General features: G+C 45.1%; 1 protein-coding gene across 2 annotated transcripts in view; it reads left to right on the top strand.

Annotated features, from left to right (window-relative positions):
• The window catches only part of LOC106599229 (dynein axonemal heavy chain 6), a 206,915-nt gene that overhangs the window by 166,592 nt on the left and 21,041 nt on the right, over positions 1-19,282 (top strand). For both annotated transcript variants that reach the window (XM_082978583.1, XM_082978584.1), the window contains 6 exons: positions 1,064-1,199; positions 3,506-3,693; positions 4,467-4,657; positions 6,166-6,326; positions 12,160-12,248; positions 13,030-13,176. In XM_082978583.1, coding sequence (XP_082834709.1) covers positions 1,064-1,199; positions 3,506-3,693; positions 4,467-4,657; positions 6,166-6,326; positions 12,160-12,248; positions 13,030-13,176 — 912 coding nt within the window. The remainder of the gene's footprint in view (positions 1-1,063; positions 1,200-3,505; positions 3,694-4,466; positions 4,658-6,165; positions 6,327-12,159; positions 12,249-13,029; positions 13,177-19,282) is intronic.

Below are 19,282 nucleotides of genomic sequence, written 5' to 3'. Positions count from 1 at the left end.
GTTTGTTGTAATATGCAGCACAACATAAATGTTGATAAACTGTAAATTGTCACTGGTCTATGGCAGGGCTGTCTGGGATCTCTCCCTAATATGAAGATATGTCTTGAGCCAGACAATGATTCCCACTTCTTCTATCCCTCAGCAGTCTTACCTCAGTCCATTAGGAATGCATCATTTTAAATCTCCTAATTAAGAGTGTCTGTATACCAGAGGGCTTGTCAGCCTCTTTCCCGCTTCGCAAGAGAGAGAAACAGACGGGGAGAGTCCCCTCTAACCTGTGACTGTGTGTAGAATACTGATCTCCCCATGTGTCTGTGTGTAATCAATGACCTACCTGTCTCCAGAGAGGCAGATCTAGGATCAGCTAACCCTCCCCAATTCTAACTCTAACCATAAGATGTGCCACACACTAAACTAGCCTGAGAACAGTGTGTTGGGACACAGTCTTCGTAATCTTTCTCTAGAGCAGGGTTTCTAGAAGAGTTCTGACAAGAGTGGATTGCTGAATGTATTATTCAATGACTCTATATCTAATGGGTGGTTTAGTCTGTCTCTATATGTCGTTATTTAAGCAGGGGAAAGATGGCCGCTTTGTCTGAAACTGGGACCCTAAACCATTGGGGGACGATTCTCATTAAAAATATGTCCTGACCCTCCTACGTCCTCCCCTGCTTATCTTCTTTTCACCCCCCCCCACCTCATCTTCCCTCCATCCATCACCTCGGTTCTCCACATAATACCCAATGTCCCCTTGTCCTCCCCTCCTCTTCTGTCTCCTCTCCACACCCCCCTCTATCTATCATTCTCTTCTGTTGCCTCTCCACACCCCCTCTCTATCTATCCATTCGCTTCTCTGTCCACTCCACTTCTCTTATCTTTTGTACCCTCTCCCTTCCTCCTCTCCCTTCCTCCATCCCTCTCCCCTCTCTCTACATTCCTCCCTCGCGTTCTGCATCCCTCTATCCATCTCCAACACTCTATCAATTTTTCCTTTGCCGCACCACTCCTTCTCTCTTCCTCCCACCCCCTGGCTCTCTCTCTCTCCCTCCCTCTCCCCCATCAGGATCATCCAGAGAGGCCTGACGTGCCATGGCTAGCAGAGTTTACCTGGCAGACATGCTGTGAGCTGGAGGATACTCTGCCCTGCTTCAACGGCATCAAGAGAGAGATCACCGCCACACCCATCACTATAAAACTAGGTAGAGTAGTAACACAGCTATAATAACCTAGACACCCATCTCTATAAAACTAGGTAGAGTAGTAACACAGCTAAAATAACCTAGACACCCATCTCTATAAAACTAGGTAGAGTAGTAACACAGCTAAAATAACCTAGACACCCATCTCTATAAAACTAGGTAGAGTAGTAACACAGCTAAAATAACCTAGACACCCATCTCTATAAAACTAGGTAGAGTAGTAACACAGCTAAAATAACCTAGACACCCATCTCTATAAAACTAGGTAGAGTAGTAACACAGCTAAAATAACCTAGACACCCATCTCTATAAAACTAGGTAGAGTAGTAACACAGCTATAATAACCTAGACACCCATCTCTATAAAACTAGGTAGAGTAGTAACACAGCTATAATAACCTAGACACCCATCTCTATAAAACTAGGTAGAGTAGTAACACAGCTAAAATAACCTAGACACCCATCTCTATAAAACTAGGTAGAGTAGTAACACAGCTAAAATAACCTAGACACCCATCTCTATAAAACTAGGTAGAGTAGTAACACAGCTATAATAACCTAGACACCCATCTCTATAAAACTAGGTAGAGTAGTAACACAGCTAAAATAACCTAGACACCCATCTCTATAAAACTAGGTAGAGTAGTAACACAGCTAAAATAACCTAGACACCCATCTCTATAAAACTAGGTAGAGTAGTAACACAGCTAAAATAACCTAGACACCCATCTCTATAAAACTAGGTAGAGTAGTAACACAGCTAAAATAACCTAGACACCCATCTCTATAAAACTAGGTAGAGTAGTAACACAGCTATAATAACCTAGACACCCATCTCTATAAAACTAGGTAGAGTAGTAACACAGCTAAAATAACCTAGACACCCATCTCTATAAAACTAGGTAGAGTAGTAACACAGCTAAAATAACCTAGACACCCATCTCTATAAAACTAGGTAGAGTAGTAACACAGCTATAATAACCTAGACACCCATCTCTATAAAACTAGGTAGAGTAGTAACACAGCTAAAATAACCTAGACACCCATCTCTATAAAACTAGGTAGAGTAGTAACACAGCTAAAATAACCTAGACACCCATCTCTATAAAACTAGGTAGAGTAGTAACACAGCTATAATAACCTAGACACCCATCTCTATAAAACTAGGTAGAGTAGTAACACAGCTAAAATAACCTAGACACCCATCTCTATAAAACTAGGTAGAGTAGTAACACAGCTAAAATAACCTAGACACCCATCTCTATAAAACTAGGTAGAGTAGTAACACAGCTAAAATAACCTAGACACCCATCTCTATAAAACTAGGTAGAGTAGTAACACAGCTAAAATAACCTAGACACCCATCTCTATAAAACTAGGTAGAGTAGTAACACAGCTATAATAACCTAGACACCCATCTCTATAAAACTAGGTAGAGTAGTAACACAGCTATAATAACCTAGACACCCATCTCTATAAAACTAGGTAGAGTAGTAACACAGCTAAAATAACCTAGACACCCATCTCTATAAAACTAGGTAGAGTAGTAACACAGCTAAAATAACCTAGACACCCATCTCTATAAAACTAGGTAGAGTAGTAACACAGCTAAAATAACCTAGACACCCATCTCTATAAAACTAGGTAGAGTAGTAACACAGCTATAATAACCTAGACACCCATCTCTATAAAACTAGGTAGAGTAGTAACACAGCTAAAATAACCTAGACACCCATCTCTATAAAACTAGGTAGAGTAGTAACACAGCTATAATAACCTAGACACCCATCTCTATAAAACTAGGTAGAGTAGTAACACAGCTAAAATAACCTAGACACCCATCTCTATAAAACTAGGTAGAGTAGTAACACAGCTAAAATAACCTAGACACCCATCTCTATAAAACTAGGTAGAGTAGTAACACAGCTAAAATAACCTAGACACCCATCTCTATAAAACTAGGTAGAGTAGTAACACAGCTATAATAACCTAGACACCCATCTCTATAAAACTAGGTAGAGTAGTAACACAGCTATAATAACCTAGACACCCATCTCTATAAAACTAGGTAGAGTAGTAACACAGCTATAATAACCCAGAGATTACCACTCGGTAGAGTGAGTAAACACAGCTAAAGTAACCTAGATATTTCCACTAGGTAGAGTAGTAACACAGCTAAAATAACCTAGAGTTTACCACTACTTTATAATCTGCTAATGTTGTCAATGGAGCCCCTTTTACAATGTTTCTGAATTCACTCTCTGCCTAGCTACAGAAGTAGAAGAATATTGGAGTGTGTGTTCCCAGGTCGTCTGGAAGTGTGTATCAACCCAGAGAACTGGCAGGGCTACGTGTCTGACTCCCAGCTGCCTCCCTACTCAGAGGAGATGTCTGAAGAAGAGAAGGAGCAGGCAGACGGGGTCAGGGGTCACTGGGATCAGAGACTGGGGGCCTTCCAGAAACTGGTGCTCATCAAGAGCTTCATGGAGGAGAAGGTAGTGGGGGTTGTGTGTGTGTGTGTGTGTGTGTGTGTGTGTGTGTGTGTGTGTGTGTGTGTGTGTGTGTGTGTGTGTGTGTGTGTGTGTGTGTGTCAGGCTGCTTGTGATGGTGAAAGGGCTGCCAGTTTTCTTGGCATCTCTCTCATTGTGTGTTGTATATCAATGGTCATATTTGATTGAAGTTGCCCTTCAGGCGATATCTGCAGTTATTTTCATCCATCCATTTTATTAAAGGTGTGTTCTTAAATTCAATCTCGAGTGCCAGAGTGTGCTCTGTGCGTTCGTAAATTCAGAGCATTGTCAGATTGTACGTTCATAAATTGAGCATTTTGCTCTCGGAGTGTTCAGAGCGCACACTGGACGCTCTGGGCGAGGAGTAGAGTTGATCCGAGAGTTCTGACCTAACAACTACAGTCAAGCACCCAAGCTAACTGGCTAACATTGGCTGGTTTACTAGCTACTTCCAGATACAAATGAGAGAACACCTCGATCTGGCCATTTTTCTCTCCCTAGCAGAGCTGGTTAGGCTGTTTTCATGTTATCCAGAGCGTTGGTGACTAACTGCGCTGCTGGCAGCAATTTAATTATGCTTTTTTTGCTGACGTTTACTGACACCGGCCATATTCAAGGGGTGTTGAGCATGAGCATTCGTAAATTCTTTATTTGTCGTTATTTTGCGCTCACACACACAGAGGAGAGTGCTCTGAAATCGGCGTAGGTAGCCAGAGTGAATTTACGACCGCTTCCTCACTCTCCCTCCCTCCCTCTAGGTGGTGTTTGCGGTGACAGAGTTTGTGATCGTGAGCCTGGGGAAACAGTTTGTAGAGAACCCTCCTGTTGACCTGGCCACTCTCTACAGTGACATGTCTCCCTCCACCCCCCTGGTCTTCATCCTCAGTACCGGATCAGACCCCATGGGAGCCTTCCAACGCTTCGCCAAGGAGAGGGGATACCTGGACAGGTGAGGGGGTGGGACAGAGGGAGGATGGATGAAAAGGGGGGAGGTGACGGGGTAGTTGGGTAACCCTGTCCCCCTCTCTGAGACTGTTCCCCTCTCTATGTCCGTCCCCTGTATCTCAGTATTAACAACTTGTCCTTCTTTCTCATCATGTGTCCTATAGGGTAGTCTATCCCATAGGGCGGCGCACAATTGGTCCAGCGTCGTCCGGGTTTGGCTGGTGTAGGCCGTCGTTGTAAATAAGAATTTGTTCTTAACTGACTTGCCTAGTGAAATAAAGGTTCAATGAAAAATAAATTAATAAAAATCTCTTTCTAGGTCAGGGTCCTCTCTGTCTCTCAGTATTAACTTTCTGTCTCCTACTCTCCAGGGTAAAGACTATCTCTCTAGGTCAGGGTCCTCTCTGTCTCTCAGTATTAACCCTCTGTCTCTCACTATTAACCCTCTGTCTCTCAGTATTAACCCTCTGTCTCTCAGTATTAACCCTCTGTCTCTCAGTATTAACCCTCTGTCTCTCAGTATTAACCCTCTGTCTCTCAGTATTAACCCTCTGTCTCTCAGTATTAACCCTCTGTCTCTCAGTATTAACCCTCTGTCTCTCAGTATTAACCCTCTGTCTCTCAGTATTAACCCTCTGTCTCTCACTATTAACCCTCTGTCTCTCAGTATTAACCCTCTGTCTCTCACTATTAACCCTCTGTCTCTCAGTATTAACCCTCTGTCTCTCAGTATTAACCCTCTGTCTCTCAGTATTAACCCCCTGTCTCTCAGTATTAACCCTCTGTCTCTCAGTATTAACCCTCTATCTCTCAGTATTAACCCTCTGTCTCTCAGTATTAACCCTCTGTCTCTCAGTATTAACCCTCTGTCTCTCACTATTAACCCTCTGTCTCTCAGTATTAACCCCCTGTCTCTCAGTATTAACCCTCTGTCTCTCAGTATTAACCCTCTGTCTCTCAGTATTAACCCGCTGTCTCTCAGTATTAACCCTCTGTCTCTCAGTATTAACCCTCTGTCTCTCAGTATTAACCCTCTGTCTCTCAGTATTAACCCTCTGTCTCTCAGTATTAACCCTCTGTCTCTCAGTATTAACCCTCTGTCTCTCAGTATTAACCCTCTGTCTCTCAGTATTAACCCTCTGTCTCTCAGTATTAACCCTCTGTCTCTCAGTATTAACCCTCTGCCTCTCAGTATTAACCCTCTGTCTCTCAGTATTAACCCTCTCTCTCTCAGTATTAACCCTCTGTCTCTCAGTATTAACCCTCTGTCTCTCAGTATTAACCCTCTGTCTCTCAGTATTAACCCTCTGTCTCTCAGTATTAACCCTCTGTCTCTCAGTATTAACCCTCTGCCTCTCAGTATTAACCCTCTGTCTCTCAGTATTAACCCTCTCTCTCTCAGTATTAACCCTCTGCCTCTCAGTATTAACCCTCTGTCTCTCAGTATTAACCCTCTCTCTCTCAGTATTAACCCTCTGTCTCTCAGTATTAACCCTCTGTGTCTCTCTCCAGGGTAAGGTCTATCTCTCTAGGTCAGGGTCAGGGTCCTATAGCAGAGAAGATGATTCTGGAAGCTCTGAAGAGTGGTAACTGGATCTTCCTCCAGAACTGTCACCTGGCTGTGTCCTGGATGTTAGCCATGGAGGAACTCATCAAGACCTTCACTGAGCCTGGTCAGACACACACACACACACACACACACACACACACACACACACACACACACACACACACACACACACACACACACACACACACACTCACACTCACACTCACACTCACACACACACCCTACACACACACACACACACTACACACACACACACCCACACTACACACACCCAACACACACCCTACACACACACACACCCTACACACACACCATTTACATTGACCATATTCCCTACACAGTATATGACATCCTACACCGTAGTTTAGGCACTGGAGCAGACCACTGTATTCCCACCTACTGTCTCTAGATGAAACATTATATCATTTGTCCAAATATGGTTTTCCAACAGTGTCAACAGAATATCACTGTTCACATATGGTGCTCCAACATCTTATGGATAGATACACTACAACATCAGTCAACCAGGGACGGGGTCAGAATACCACTGTTCACATATCTAATGGATAGATACACTACAACATCAGTCAACCAGGGACGGGGTCAGAATACCACTGTTCACATATCTAATGGATAGACACACTACAACATCAGTCAACCAGGGACGGGGTCAGAATACCACTGTTCACATATCTAATGGATAGATACACTACAACATCAGTCAACCAGGGACGGGGTCAGAATACCACTGTTCACATATCTAATGGATAGATACACTACAACATCAGTCAACCAGGGACGGGGTCATATTACCATAGATCTGTGTACTGTACAGTTGAAGTTGGAATTTTACATACACCTTAGCCAAATACATTTAAACTCAGTTTTTCACAATTCCTGACATTTAATCCTAGTAAAATTTCCCTGTCTTAGGTCAGTTAGGATCACCACTTTATTTTAAGAATGTGAAATGTCAGAATAATAGTAGAGAATTATTTATTTCAGCTTTTATTTCTTTCATCACATTCCCAGTGTGATGAAAGTGCTACCAAATGCTACCAAATACTAATACACTCAATTAGTATTTGGTAGCATTGCCTTTAAATTGCTTAACTTGGGTCTGTCGCAGTTGATGTCGGTAAATGAGGACCAAAACGCAGCAGGTACGTGAATGCTCATCTTGATATTTAATTACCTTTCAAAACGAACATATAAAATAACAAAAACACGAACGATCAACAAAAACAGTCTGGTAAGGCACAAGGCTATACACAGAATAATCACCCACAAATCACACATACAAACACACCCTAATATATGGAACTCTCAATCAAAGGCAGATAGACAACACCTGCCTTCAACTGAGAGTCCCAACCCCAATCAACCAAACATAGAAACACACAACCTAGACTAACCATAGAATACTAAACATAAACCAAAACCCGGAATTACTAAATCAAACACCCTTTACACAAAACACACCACCCCGAACCACATAAAACAAATACCCCCTGCCACGCCCTGACCAAACTACAAAACAATTAACCTTATATACTGGCCAGGACGTGACAGTACCCCCCCCTTAAAGGTGCTACCCCAGAAGCACCTTAACAAAAAATAACCCCAAGCAACACCAACAAAAATTCCCTTTTTCTAAAGGGAGGGAAGGGAGGGTGGCTGCCGTCAACGACGGCACTGTGCTACACCCCCCCTCCCCAACCCACCTATTTCTGGAGGTGGCTCTGGCTCCGGCCGTTCTAGGCTGTCGGGCCACTCTGGCTTCGCCGGGGGGCAGTCGGGCCACTCTGGCAATTCGGGAGAGTCTGGGCAGTCTGGCAATTCGGGACAGTCTGGGCAGTCTGGCAATTCGGGACAGTCTGGGCAGTCTGGCAATTCGGGACAGTCTGGGCAGTCTGGCCACTCCGGCAGTTCAGGGCAGTCTGGCCACTCCGGCAGTTCAGGGCAGTCTGGCCACTCCGGCAGTTCAGGGCAGTCTGGCCACTCCGGCAGTTCAGGGCAGTCTGGCCACTCCGGCAGTTCAGGGCAGTCTGGCCACTCCGGCAGTTCAGGGCAGTCTGGCCACTCCGGCAGTTCAGGGCAGTCTGGCCACTCCGGCAGTTCAGGGCAGTCTGGCCACTCCGGCAGTTCAGGGCAGTCTGGCCACTCCGGCAGTTCAGGGCAGTCTGGCCACTCCGGCAGTTCAGGGCAGTCTGGCCACTCCGGCAGTTCAGGGCAGTCTGGCCACTCCGGCAGTTCAGGGCAGTCTGGCCACTCCGGCAGTTCAGGGCAGTCTGGCCACTCCGGCAGTTCAGGGCAGTCTGGCCACTCCGGCAGTTCAGCGCAGTCTGGCCACTCCGGCAGTTCAGCGCAGTCTGGCCACTCCGGCAGTTCAGCGCAGTCTGGCCACTCCGGCAGTTCAGCGCAGTCTGGCCACTCCGGCAGTTCAGCGCAGTCTGGCCACTCCGGCAGTTCAGCGCAGTCTGGCCACTCCGGCAGTTCAGCGCAGTCTGGCCACTCCGGCAGTTCAGCGCAGTCTGACCACTCCGGCAGTTCAGCGCAGTCTGACCTCTCTGGCGACTGTTGACTGGCGGGCAGCTCTGACGACTGTTGACTGGCGGGCAGCTCTGACGACTGTTGACTGGCGGGCAGCTCTGACGATGACTGTTGACTGGCGGGCAGCTCTGACGATGACTGTTGACTGGCGGGCAGCTCTGACGATGACTGTTGACTGGCGGGCAGCTCTGACGATGACTGTTGACTGGCGGGCAGCTCTGACGATGACTGTTGACTGGCGGGCAGCTCTGACGATGACTGTTGACTGGCGGGCAGCTCTGATGATGACTGTTGACTGGCGGGCAGCTCTGATGAAGACTGTTGACTGGCGAGGCTGGGTTGACGCACTTGTAGCCTGGTGCGTGGTGCTGGTACTGGGCTTACCAGATTATGTACACGCACCTCCAGGCTAGTGCGGGGAGCGGGAACAGGACGAGTCGGACTGGGTTGACGCACTTCCGGGTCCGCACGAGAGACAGGAGCTGGAAACCCAGGGCTATGGAGGCGCACAGCCGGTCTAGATCTTACCTCCTGCACAACCCGCCTTGGCTGGATGGAACTAGTAGCCCTGTACGAGCGGGGTGCTCGTACAGGGCAGACTGGGCTGTGCAGGGGCCTGATGGTAGCCGTGCGTAGAGCGGGAGTTGGGTAGCCTGGTCCTCGGAGGCGTACCGGCGACCAGATGCGCTGCGCAGGCATCCTCCTACCAGGCTGGATGCCCGCTCTACCACGGCACCTGCGAGGGGCTGGAATAACGCGCACCGGACTCTGCGTGCGTATGGGTGAGATAGTGCGCTCCTCAGCGAAACATAGCGCTCTCCACCCCATACGCTCCTCCATATAACCACGAGTAGCTGGCTTCCGGCTCTTCTTACGCCTAGCCAAACTACCCGTGTGCCCCCCCCCAAAATTTTCTTGGGGGTGCCTCTCGTGCTTCTCCTTCAGCGCGTACTTGGCCTCGTACCACCGCCTCTCTGCCTTGGCTGCCTCAATTTCCCCCTGTGGGCGTCGATAATCCCCAGCCTGATGCCAGGGTCCGGCCCCGTCCAGAACTTCCTCCCAAGTCCACTTCTCCCGCCAGTCCAACTCGAACTCCGTCTGCTCCTTCCTCTGCTGCTTGGTCCTTTGGTGGTGGGTGATTCTGTCACGGCTGTTGTCGGTAAATGAGGACCAAAACGCAGCAGGTACGTGAATGCTCATCTTGATATTTAATTACCTTTCAAAACGAACATATAAAATAACAAAAACACGAACGATCAACAAAAACAGTCTGGTAAGGCACAAGGCTATACACAGAATAATCACCCACAAATCACACATACAAACACACCCTAATATATGGAACTCTCAATCAAAGGCAGATAGACAACACCTGCCTTCAACTGAGAGTCCCAACCCCAATCAACCAAACATAGAAACACACAACCTAGACTAACCATAGAATACTAAACATAAACCAAAACCCGGAATTACTAAATCAAACACCCTTTACACAAAACACACCACCCCGAACCACATAAAACAAATACCCCCTGCCACGCCCTGACCAAACTACAAAACAATTAACCTTATATACTGGCCAGGACGTGACAGGGTCAAACGTTTCGGGTAGCCTTCCACAACAAGCTTCCCACAATAAGTTGGGTGAATTTTGGCCCATTCCTCCTGACAGAGCTGGTGTAACTGAGTCAGGTTTGTAGGCCTCCTTGCTCGCACACGCTTTTTCAGTTCTGCCCACACATTTTCTATAGGATCGAGGTCAGGGCTTTGTGATGGCCACTCCAATACCTTGACTTTGTTGTCCTTAAGCCATTTTGCCACAACTTTGGAAGTATGCTTGGGGTCATTGTCCATTTGGAAGACCCATTTGTGACCAAGCTTTAACTTCCTGACTGATGTCTTGAGATGTTGCTTCAATATATCGACATAATTCCCTACCTCATGATGCCATCTATTTTGTGAAGTGCACCAGTCCCTCCTGCAGCAAGGCACCCCCACAACATGATGCTGCCACCCCCGTGCTTCACGGTTGGGATGGTGTTCTTCGGCTTGCAAGCCTCCCCCTTTTTCCTCCAAACAAAACGATGGTCATTATGGCCAAACAGTTCTATTTTTGTTTCATCAGACCAGAGGACATTTCTCCAAAGAGTACGTTCTTTGCCCCATGTGCAGTTGCAATACGTAGTCTGGCTTTTTTATGGCGGTTTTGGAGCACTGGCTTCCTCCTTGCTGAGCGGCCTTTCAGGTTATGTCGATATAGGACTCGTTTTACTGTGGATATAGATACATTTGTACCCGTTTCCTCCAGCATCTTCACAAGGTCCTTTACTGTTGTTCTGGGATTGATTTGCACTTTTCGCACCAAAGTACGTTCATCTCTAGGAGACAGAACGTGTCTCCTTCCTGAGCGGTGCGACGGCTGCGTGGTCCCATGGTGTTTATACTTGCCTACTATTGTTTGTACAGATGAACGTGGTACCTTCAGGCTTTTGGATATTGCTCCCAAGGACGAACCAGACTTGTGGAGATCTACATTTTATTTTCTGAAGTCTTGACTGATTTCTTTTTTATTTTCCCATGATGTCAAGCAAAGAGGCACTGAGTTTGAAGGTAGGCCTTGAAATACATCCACAGGTACACCTCCAATTGACTGAAATGATGTCAATTAGCCTATCAGAAGCTTCTAAAACCTTGGCATCATTTTCTGGAATTTTCCAAGCTGTTTAAAGGCACAGTCAACTTAATGTACAGTATGTGAACTTCTGACCCACTGGATTTGTGATACAGTGAATTATAAGTGAAATAATCTGTCTGTAAGCAATTGTTGTAAAAAATACTTGTGTCATGCACACGGGCGGCAGGTAGACTAGTGGTTAGAGCGTTGGACTTGTAACCGAATGGTTGCAAAATCGATTCCCCGAGCTGACAAGGTAAAAATCTGTCGTCCTGCCCCTGAACAAGGCAGTTAACCCACTGTTCCTAGGCCGTCATTGTAAATAAGAATTTGTTCTTAACTGACTTGGCTAATTAAATAAATGTAAAATAAAAAATGTAAAAATAAATGAAACAAAGTAGATGTCCTAACCGACTTGCCAAAACTATAGTTTGTTAACAAGACATTTGTGGAGTGGTTGAAAAACGAGTTTTAATGACTTCCGACTTCAACTGTATATACCTGGGTATCAGGTGGTGTGAGGTGTTGCTGTGTGGTTAGGTCAGGACACAGGGTGAATGGGGATTTTAATGGCACTCACACACACACCCTGCACCTGCGGCTGTCCTGTGCTGCTGGACCTCTCTACTACACGCTATGGACTGGACTGACCCTGTGTGTGTGCTGTGTTTATGTCTACTGACTCATTCTGTCACCTCCTCCCTGTTAGACACGGTGATCCATGAGAACTTCAGGTTGTTCCTGAGCTCCATGCCCACCAAGGTGTTCCCTGTCACTGTCCTCCAGAACTCTGTCAAGGTAACGCTCACCTTTACACTCTGTCACAGGACATAGAGACCTTCGATTCTACAACTCAAACTTTGGTTCTATTACTATTCTGGAACTCAGTCTTAGATGATGAAACTCAGTCTTAGATGATAAAACTCAGTCTTAGATGATAAAACTCAGTCTTAGGTTCTAGAATTCAGTCTTAGGTTCTAGAATCTCAGTCTTAGGTTCTACAATCTCAGTCTTAGGTTCTACAATCTCAGTCTTAGGTTCTACAATTTCAGTCTTAGTTCTACAACTCAGTCTTAGGTTCTAGAGCATAATCTTGGATTGTTTAAATTGAAACCGTATTGGATTCTCAAGGCTCTGTTGAGATATTTATGGATCTTCAGCAATTCCGATATTTCCTGTTTGCGTCTTTGGACAGATTGTCCTCTCAACCTTAGCCACTCTGGACAGTGTTTCATATCCCTCACATGGCCTTCTCTAACCATGAGAGAGTAGTCCTGTCACACACGGCTTACACACGCATGTAGGACCATCGCTCTTTATAGATGCATACACACGTGTGTGCACACACACCTAACCCGTGTGTTTGAGCATGGGTGCATGTTTATGTCTCGGAATTATCTGATTGGTTATCCTTTTATTTCCACATCTGTTTGTGGACGTCTGTGGATGTGTTTCCTTGTGGATGTGTGTGTGTGTGTGTGTGTTTGCTTGTGGACGTGTGTGGATGTGTGTGTGTGGACGTGTGTGTGTGTGTGTGTTTGCTTGTGGACGTTTGTGTGTGTGTGTGTGCGTGGGCCAGGTGACCAACGAGCCTCCTAAGGGTCTACGTGCCAACGTGCGCCGGGCGTTCACTGAGATCACCAACAACTTCTTTGAGGAGCACATCCTGGGACGCCAGTGGAGGAAGATCATCTTTGGAGTCTGCTTCTTCCACGCCATCATACAGGTCAGAACACACACCTCCTACTGTATTCATTATGTCTTCTTCCACGCCATCATACAGGTCAGAACACACACCTCCTACTGTATTCATTATGTCTTCTTCCACACCATCGTACAGGTTAGAACACACACCTCCTACTGTATTCATTATGTCTTCTTCCACACCATCATACAGGTCAGAACACACCTCCTACTGTATTCATTATGTCTTCTTCCACACCATCATACAGGTCAGAACACACCTCCTACTGTATTCATTATGTCTTCTTCCACACCGTCATACAGGTCAGAACACACCTCCTACTGTATTCATTATGTCTTCTTCCACACTGTCATACAGGTCAGAACACACACCTCCTACTGTATTCATTATGTCTTCTTCCACACCGTCATACAGGTCAGAACACACACCTCCTACTGTATTCATTATGTCTTCTTCCACACCATCATACAGGTCAGAACACACCTCCTACTGTATTCATTATGTCTTCTTCCACACCATCATACAGGTCAGAACACACACCTCCTACTGTATTCATTATGTCTTCTTCCACACTGTCATACAGGTCAGAACACACACCTCCTACTGTATTCATTATGTCTTCTTCCACACCGTCATACAGGTCAGAACACACACCTCCTACTGTATTCATTATGTCTTCTTCCACACCATCATACAGGTCAGAACACACCTCCTACTGTATTCATTATGTCTTCTTCCACACCATCATACAGGTCAGAACACACACCTCCTACTGTATTCATTATGTCTTCTTCCACACTGTCATACAGGTCAGAACACACACCTCCTACTGTATTCATTATGTCTTCTTCCACACCGTCATACAGGTCAGAACACACACCTCCTACTGTATTCATTATGTCTTCTTCCACACCATCATACAGGTCAGAACACACCTCCTACTGTATTCATTATGTCTTCTTCCACACCATCATACAGGTCAGAACACACACCTCCTACTGTATTCATTATGTCTTCTTCCACACCATCATACAGGTCAGAACACACACCTCCTACTGTATTCATTATGTCTTCTTCCACACCATCATACAAGTCAGAACACACACCTCCTACTGTATTCATTATGTCTTCTTCCACACCATCATACAGGTCAGAACACACACCTCCTACTGTATTCATTATGTCTTCTTCCACACCATCATACAGGTCAGAACACACGTCCTACTGTATTCATTATGTCTTCTTCCACACCATCATACAGGTCAGAACACACACCTCCTACTGTATTCATTATGTCTTCTTCCACACTGTCATACAGGTCAGAACACACACCTCCTACTGTATTCATTATGTCTTCTTCCACACCATCATACAGGTCAGAACACACACCTCCTACTGTATTCATTATGTCTTCTTCCACACCATCATACAGGTCAGAACACACCTCCTACTGTATTCATTATGTCTTCTTCCACACCGTCATACAGGTCAGAACACACTTCCTACTGTATTCATTATGTCTTCTTCCACACCGTCATACAGGTCAGAACACACCTCCTACTGTATTCATTATGTCTTCTTCCACACCGTCATACAGGTCAGAACACACCTCCTACTGTATTCATTATGTCTTCTTCCACACCGTCATACAGGTCAGAACACACCTCCTACTGTTTTCATTATGTCTTCTTCCACACCATCATACAGGTCAGAACACACCTCCTACTGTATTCATTATGTCTTCTTCCACACCGTCATACAGGTCAGAACACACACCTCCTACTGTATTCATTATGTCTTCTTCCACACCGTCATACAGGTCAGAACACACACCTCCTACTGTATTCATTATGTCTTCTTCCACACCGTCATACAGGTCAGAACACACACCTCCTACTGTATTCATTATGTCTTCTTCCACACCGTCATACAGGTCAGAACACACACCTCCTACTGTATTCATTATGTCTTCTTCCACACCATCATACAGGTCAGAACACACCTCCTACTGTATTCATTATGTCTTCTTCCACACCATCGTACAGGTCAGAACACACCTCCTACTGTATTCATTATGTCTTCTTCCACACCATCATACAGGTCAGAACACACCTCCTACTGTATTCATTATGTCTTCTTCCACACCGTCATACAGGTCAGAACACACACCTCCTACTGTATTCATTATGTCTTCTTCCACACTGTCATACAGGTCAGAACACACACCTCCTACTGTATTCATTATGTCTTCTTCCACACCATCATACAGGTCAGAACACACCTCCTACTGTATTCATTATGTCTTCTTCCACACCATCATACAGGTCAGAACACACCTCCTACTGTATTCATTATGTCTTCTTCCACACCGTCATACAGGTCAGAACACACACCTCCTACTGTATTCATTATGTCTTCTTCCACACCATCATACAGGTCAGAACACACCTCCTACTGTATTCATTATGTCTTCTTCCACACCATCGTACAGGTCAGAACACACCTCCTACTGTATTCATTATGTCTTCTTCCACACCATCATACAGGTTAGAACACACACCTCCTACTGTATTCATTATGTCTTCTTCCACACCATCATACAGGTCAGAACACACACCTCCTACTGTATTCATTATGTCTTCTTCCACACCTGTCATACAGGTCAGAACACACACCTCCTACTGTATTCATTATGTCTTCTTCCACACCATCATACAGGTCAGAACACACCTCCTACTGTATTCATTATGTCTTCTTCCACACCGTCATACAGGTCAGAACACACCTCCTACTGTATTCATTATGTCTTCTTCCACACCGTCATACAGGTCAGAACACACCTCCTACTGTATTCATTATGTCTTCTTCCACACCGTCATACAGGTCAGAACACACCTCCTACTGTAATCATTATGTCTTCTTCCACACCATCATACAGGTCAGAACACACCTCCTACTGTATTCATTATGTCTTCTTCCACACCATCATACAGGTCAGAACACACACCTCCTACTGTATTCATTATGTCTTCTTCCACACCGTCATACAGGTCAGAACACACACCTCCTACTGTATTCATTATGTCTTCTTCCACACCATCATACAGGTCAGAACACACCTCCTACTGTATTCATTATGTCTTCTTCCACACCGTCATACAGGTCAGAACACACCTCCTACTGTAATCATTATGTCTTCTTCCACACCATCATACAGGTCAGAACACACCTCCTACTGTATTCATTATGTCTTCTTCCACACCATCATACAGGTCAGAACACACACCTCCTACTGTATTCATTATGTCTTCTTCCACACCATCATACAGGTCAGAACACACCTCCTACTGTATTCATTATGTCTTCTTCCACACCGTCATACAGGTCAGAACACACACCTCCTACTGTATTCATTATGTCTTCTTCCACACCATCATACAGGTCAGAACACACACCTCCTACTGTATTCATTATGTCTTCTTCCACACCATCATACAGGTCAGAACACACCTCCTACTGTATTCATTATGTCTTCTTCCACACCATCGTACAGGTCAGAACACACACCTCCTACTGTATTCATTATGTCTTCTTCCACACCATCATACAGGTCAGAACACACCTCCTACTGTATTCATTATGTCTTCTTCCACACCGTCATACAGGTCAGAACACACCTCCTACTGTGTTCATTATGTCTTCTTCCACACCGTCATACAGGTCAGAACACACCTCCTACTGTATTCATTATGTCTTCTTCCACACCGTCATACAGGTCAGAACACACCTCCTACTGTATTCATTATGTCTTCTTCCACACCGTCATACAGGTCAGAACACACCTCCTACTGTTTTCATTATGTCTTCTTCCACACCATCATACAGGTCAGAACACACCTCCTACTGTATTCATTATGTCTTCTTCCACACCTTCATACAGGTCAGAACACACCTCCTACTGTATTCATTATGTCTTCTTCCACACCGTCATACAGGTCAGAACACACACCTCCTACTGTATTCATTATGTCTTCTTCCACACTGTCATACAGGTCAGAACACACCTCCTACTGTATTCATTATGTCTTCTTCCACACCATCATACAGGTCAGAACACACACCTCCTACTGTATTTATTATGTCTTCTTCCACACCATCATACAGGTCAGAACACACCTCCTACTGTATTCATTATGTCTTCTTCCACACCGTCATACAGGTCAGAACACACCTCCTACTGTATTCATTATGTCTTCTTCCACACCATCATACAGGTCAGAACACACCTCCTACTGTATTCATTATGTCTTCTTCCACACCATCATACAGGTCAGAACACACACCTCCTACTGTATTCATTATGTCTTCTTCCACACTGTCATACAGGTCAGAACACACACCTCCTACTGTATTCATTATGTCTTCTTCCACACCGTCATACAGGTCAGAACACACACCTCCTACTGTATTCATTATGTCTTCTTCCACACCATCATACAGGTCAGAACACACCTCCTACTGTATTCATTATGTCTTCTTCCACACCATCATACAGGTCAGAACACACACCTCCTACTGTATTCATTATGTCTTCTTCCACACTGTCATACAGGTCAGAACACACACCTCCTACTGTATTCATTATGTCTTCTTCCACACCATCATACAGGTCAGAACAAACACCTCCTACTGTATTCATTATGTCTTCTTCCACACCGTCATACATGTCAGAACACACACCTCCTACTGTATTCATTATGTCTTCTTCCACACCGTCATACAGGTCAGAACACACACCTCCTACTGTATTCATTATGTCTTCTTCCACACCTTCATACAGGTCAGAACACACACCTCCTACTGTATTCATTATGTCTTCTTCCACACCATCATACAGGTCAGAACACACACCTCCTACTGTATTCATTATGTCTTCTTCCACACCATCATACAGGTCAGAACACACACCTCCTACTGTATTCATTATGTCTTCTTCCACACCGTCATACAGGTCAGAACACACCTCCTACTGTATTCATTATGTCTTCTTCCACACCGTCATACAGGTCAGAACACACCTCCTACTGTATTCATTATGTCTTCTTCCACACCGTCATACAGGTCAGAACACACCTCCTACTGTATTCATTATGTCTTCTTCCACACCGTCATACAGGTCAGAACACACCTCCTACTGTATTCATTATGTCTTCTTCCACACCATCATACAGGTCAGAACACACCTCCTACTGTATTCATTATGTCTTCTTCCACACTGTCATACAGGTCAGAACACACACCTCCTACTGTATTCATTATGTCTTCTTCCACACCATCATACAGGTCAGAACAAACACCTCTTACTGTATTCATTATGTCTTCTTCCACACCGTCATACAGGTCAGAACACACACCTCCTACTGTATTCATTATGTCTTCTTCCACACCTTCATACAGGTCAGAACACACACCTCCTACTGTATTCATTATGTCTTCTTCCACACCATCATACAGGTCAGAACACACACCTCCTACTGTATTCATTATGTCTTCTTCCACACCATCATACAGGTCAGAACACACACCTCCTACTGTATTCATTATGTCTTCTTCCACACCGTCATACAGGTCAGAACACACCTCCTACTGTATTCATTATGTCTTCTTCCACACCGTCATACAGGTCAGAACACACACCTCCTACTGTATTCATTATGTCTTCTTCCACACCATCATACAGGTCAGAACACACACCTCCTACTGTATTCATTATGTCTTCTTCCACACCGTCATACAGGTCAGAACACACACCTCCTACTGTATTCATTATGTCTTCTTCCACACAGTCATACAGGTCAGAACACACCTCCTACTGTATTCATTATGTCTTCTTCCACACCATCATACAGGTCAGAACACACCTCCTACTGTATTCATTATGTCTTCTTCCACACCATCGTACAGGTCAGAACACACCTCCTACTGTATTCATTATGTCTTCTTCCACACCGTCATACAGGTCAGAACACACCTCCTACTGTATTCATTATGTCTTCTTCCACACCATCGTACAGGTCAGAACACACCTCCTACTGTATTCAGTATGTCTTCTTCCACACCGTCATAC

Source organism: Salmo salar, chromosome 08 (genome assembly GCF_965601325.2).
Source record: "Salmo salar chromosome 08, fSalSal1, whole genome shotgun sequence".
NCBI lineage: Eukaryota > Metazoa > Chordata > Actinopteri > Salmoniformes > Salmonidae > Salmo > Salmo salar.
Note: the sequence above shows the minus strand (reverse complement) of the source record. Positions and strands in the feature narration are given on the sequence as shown.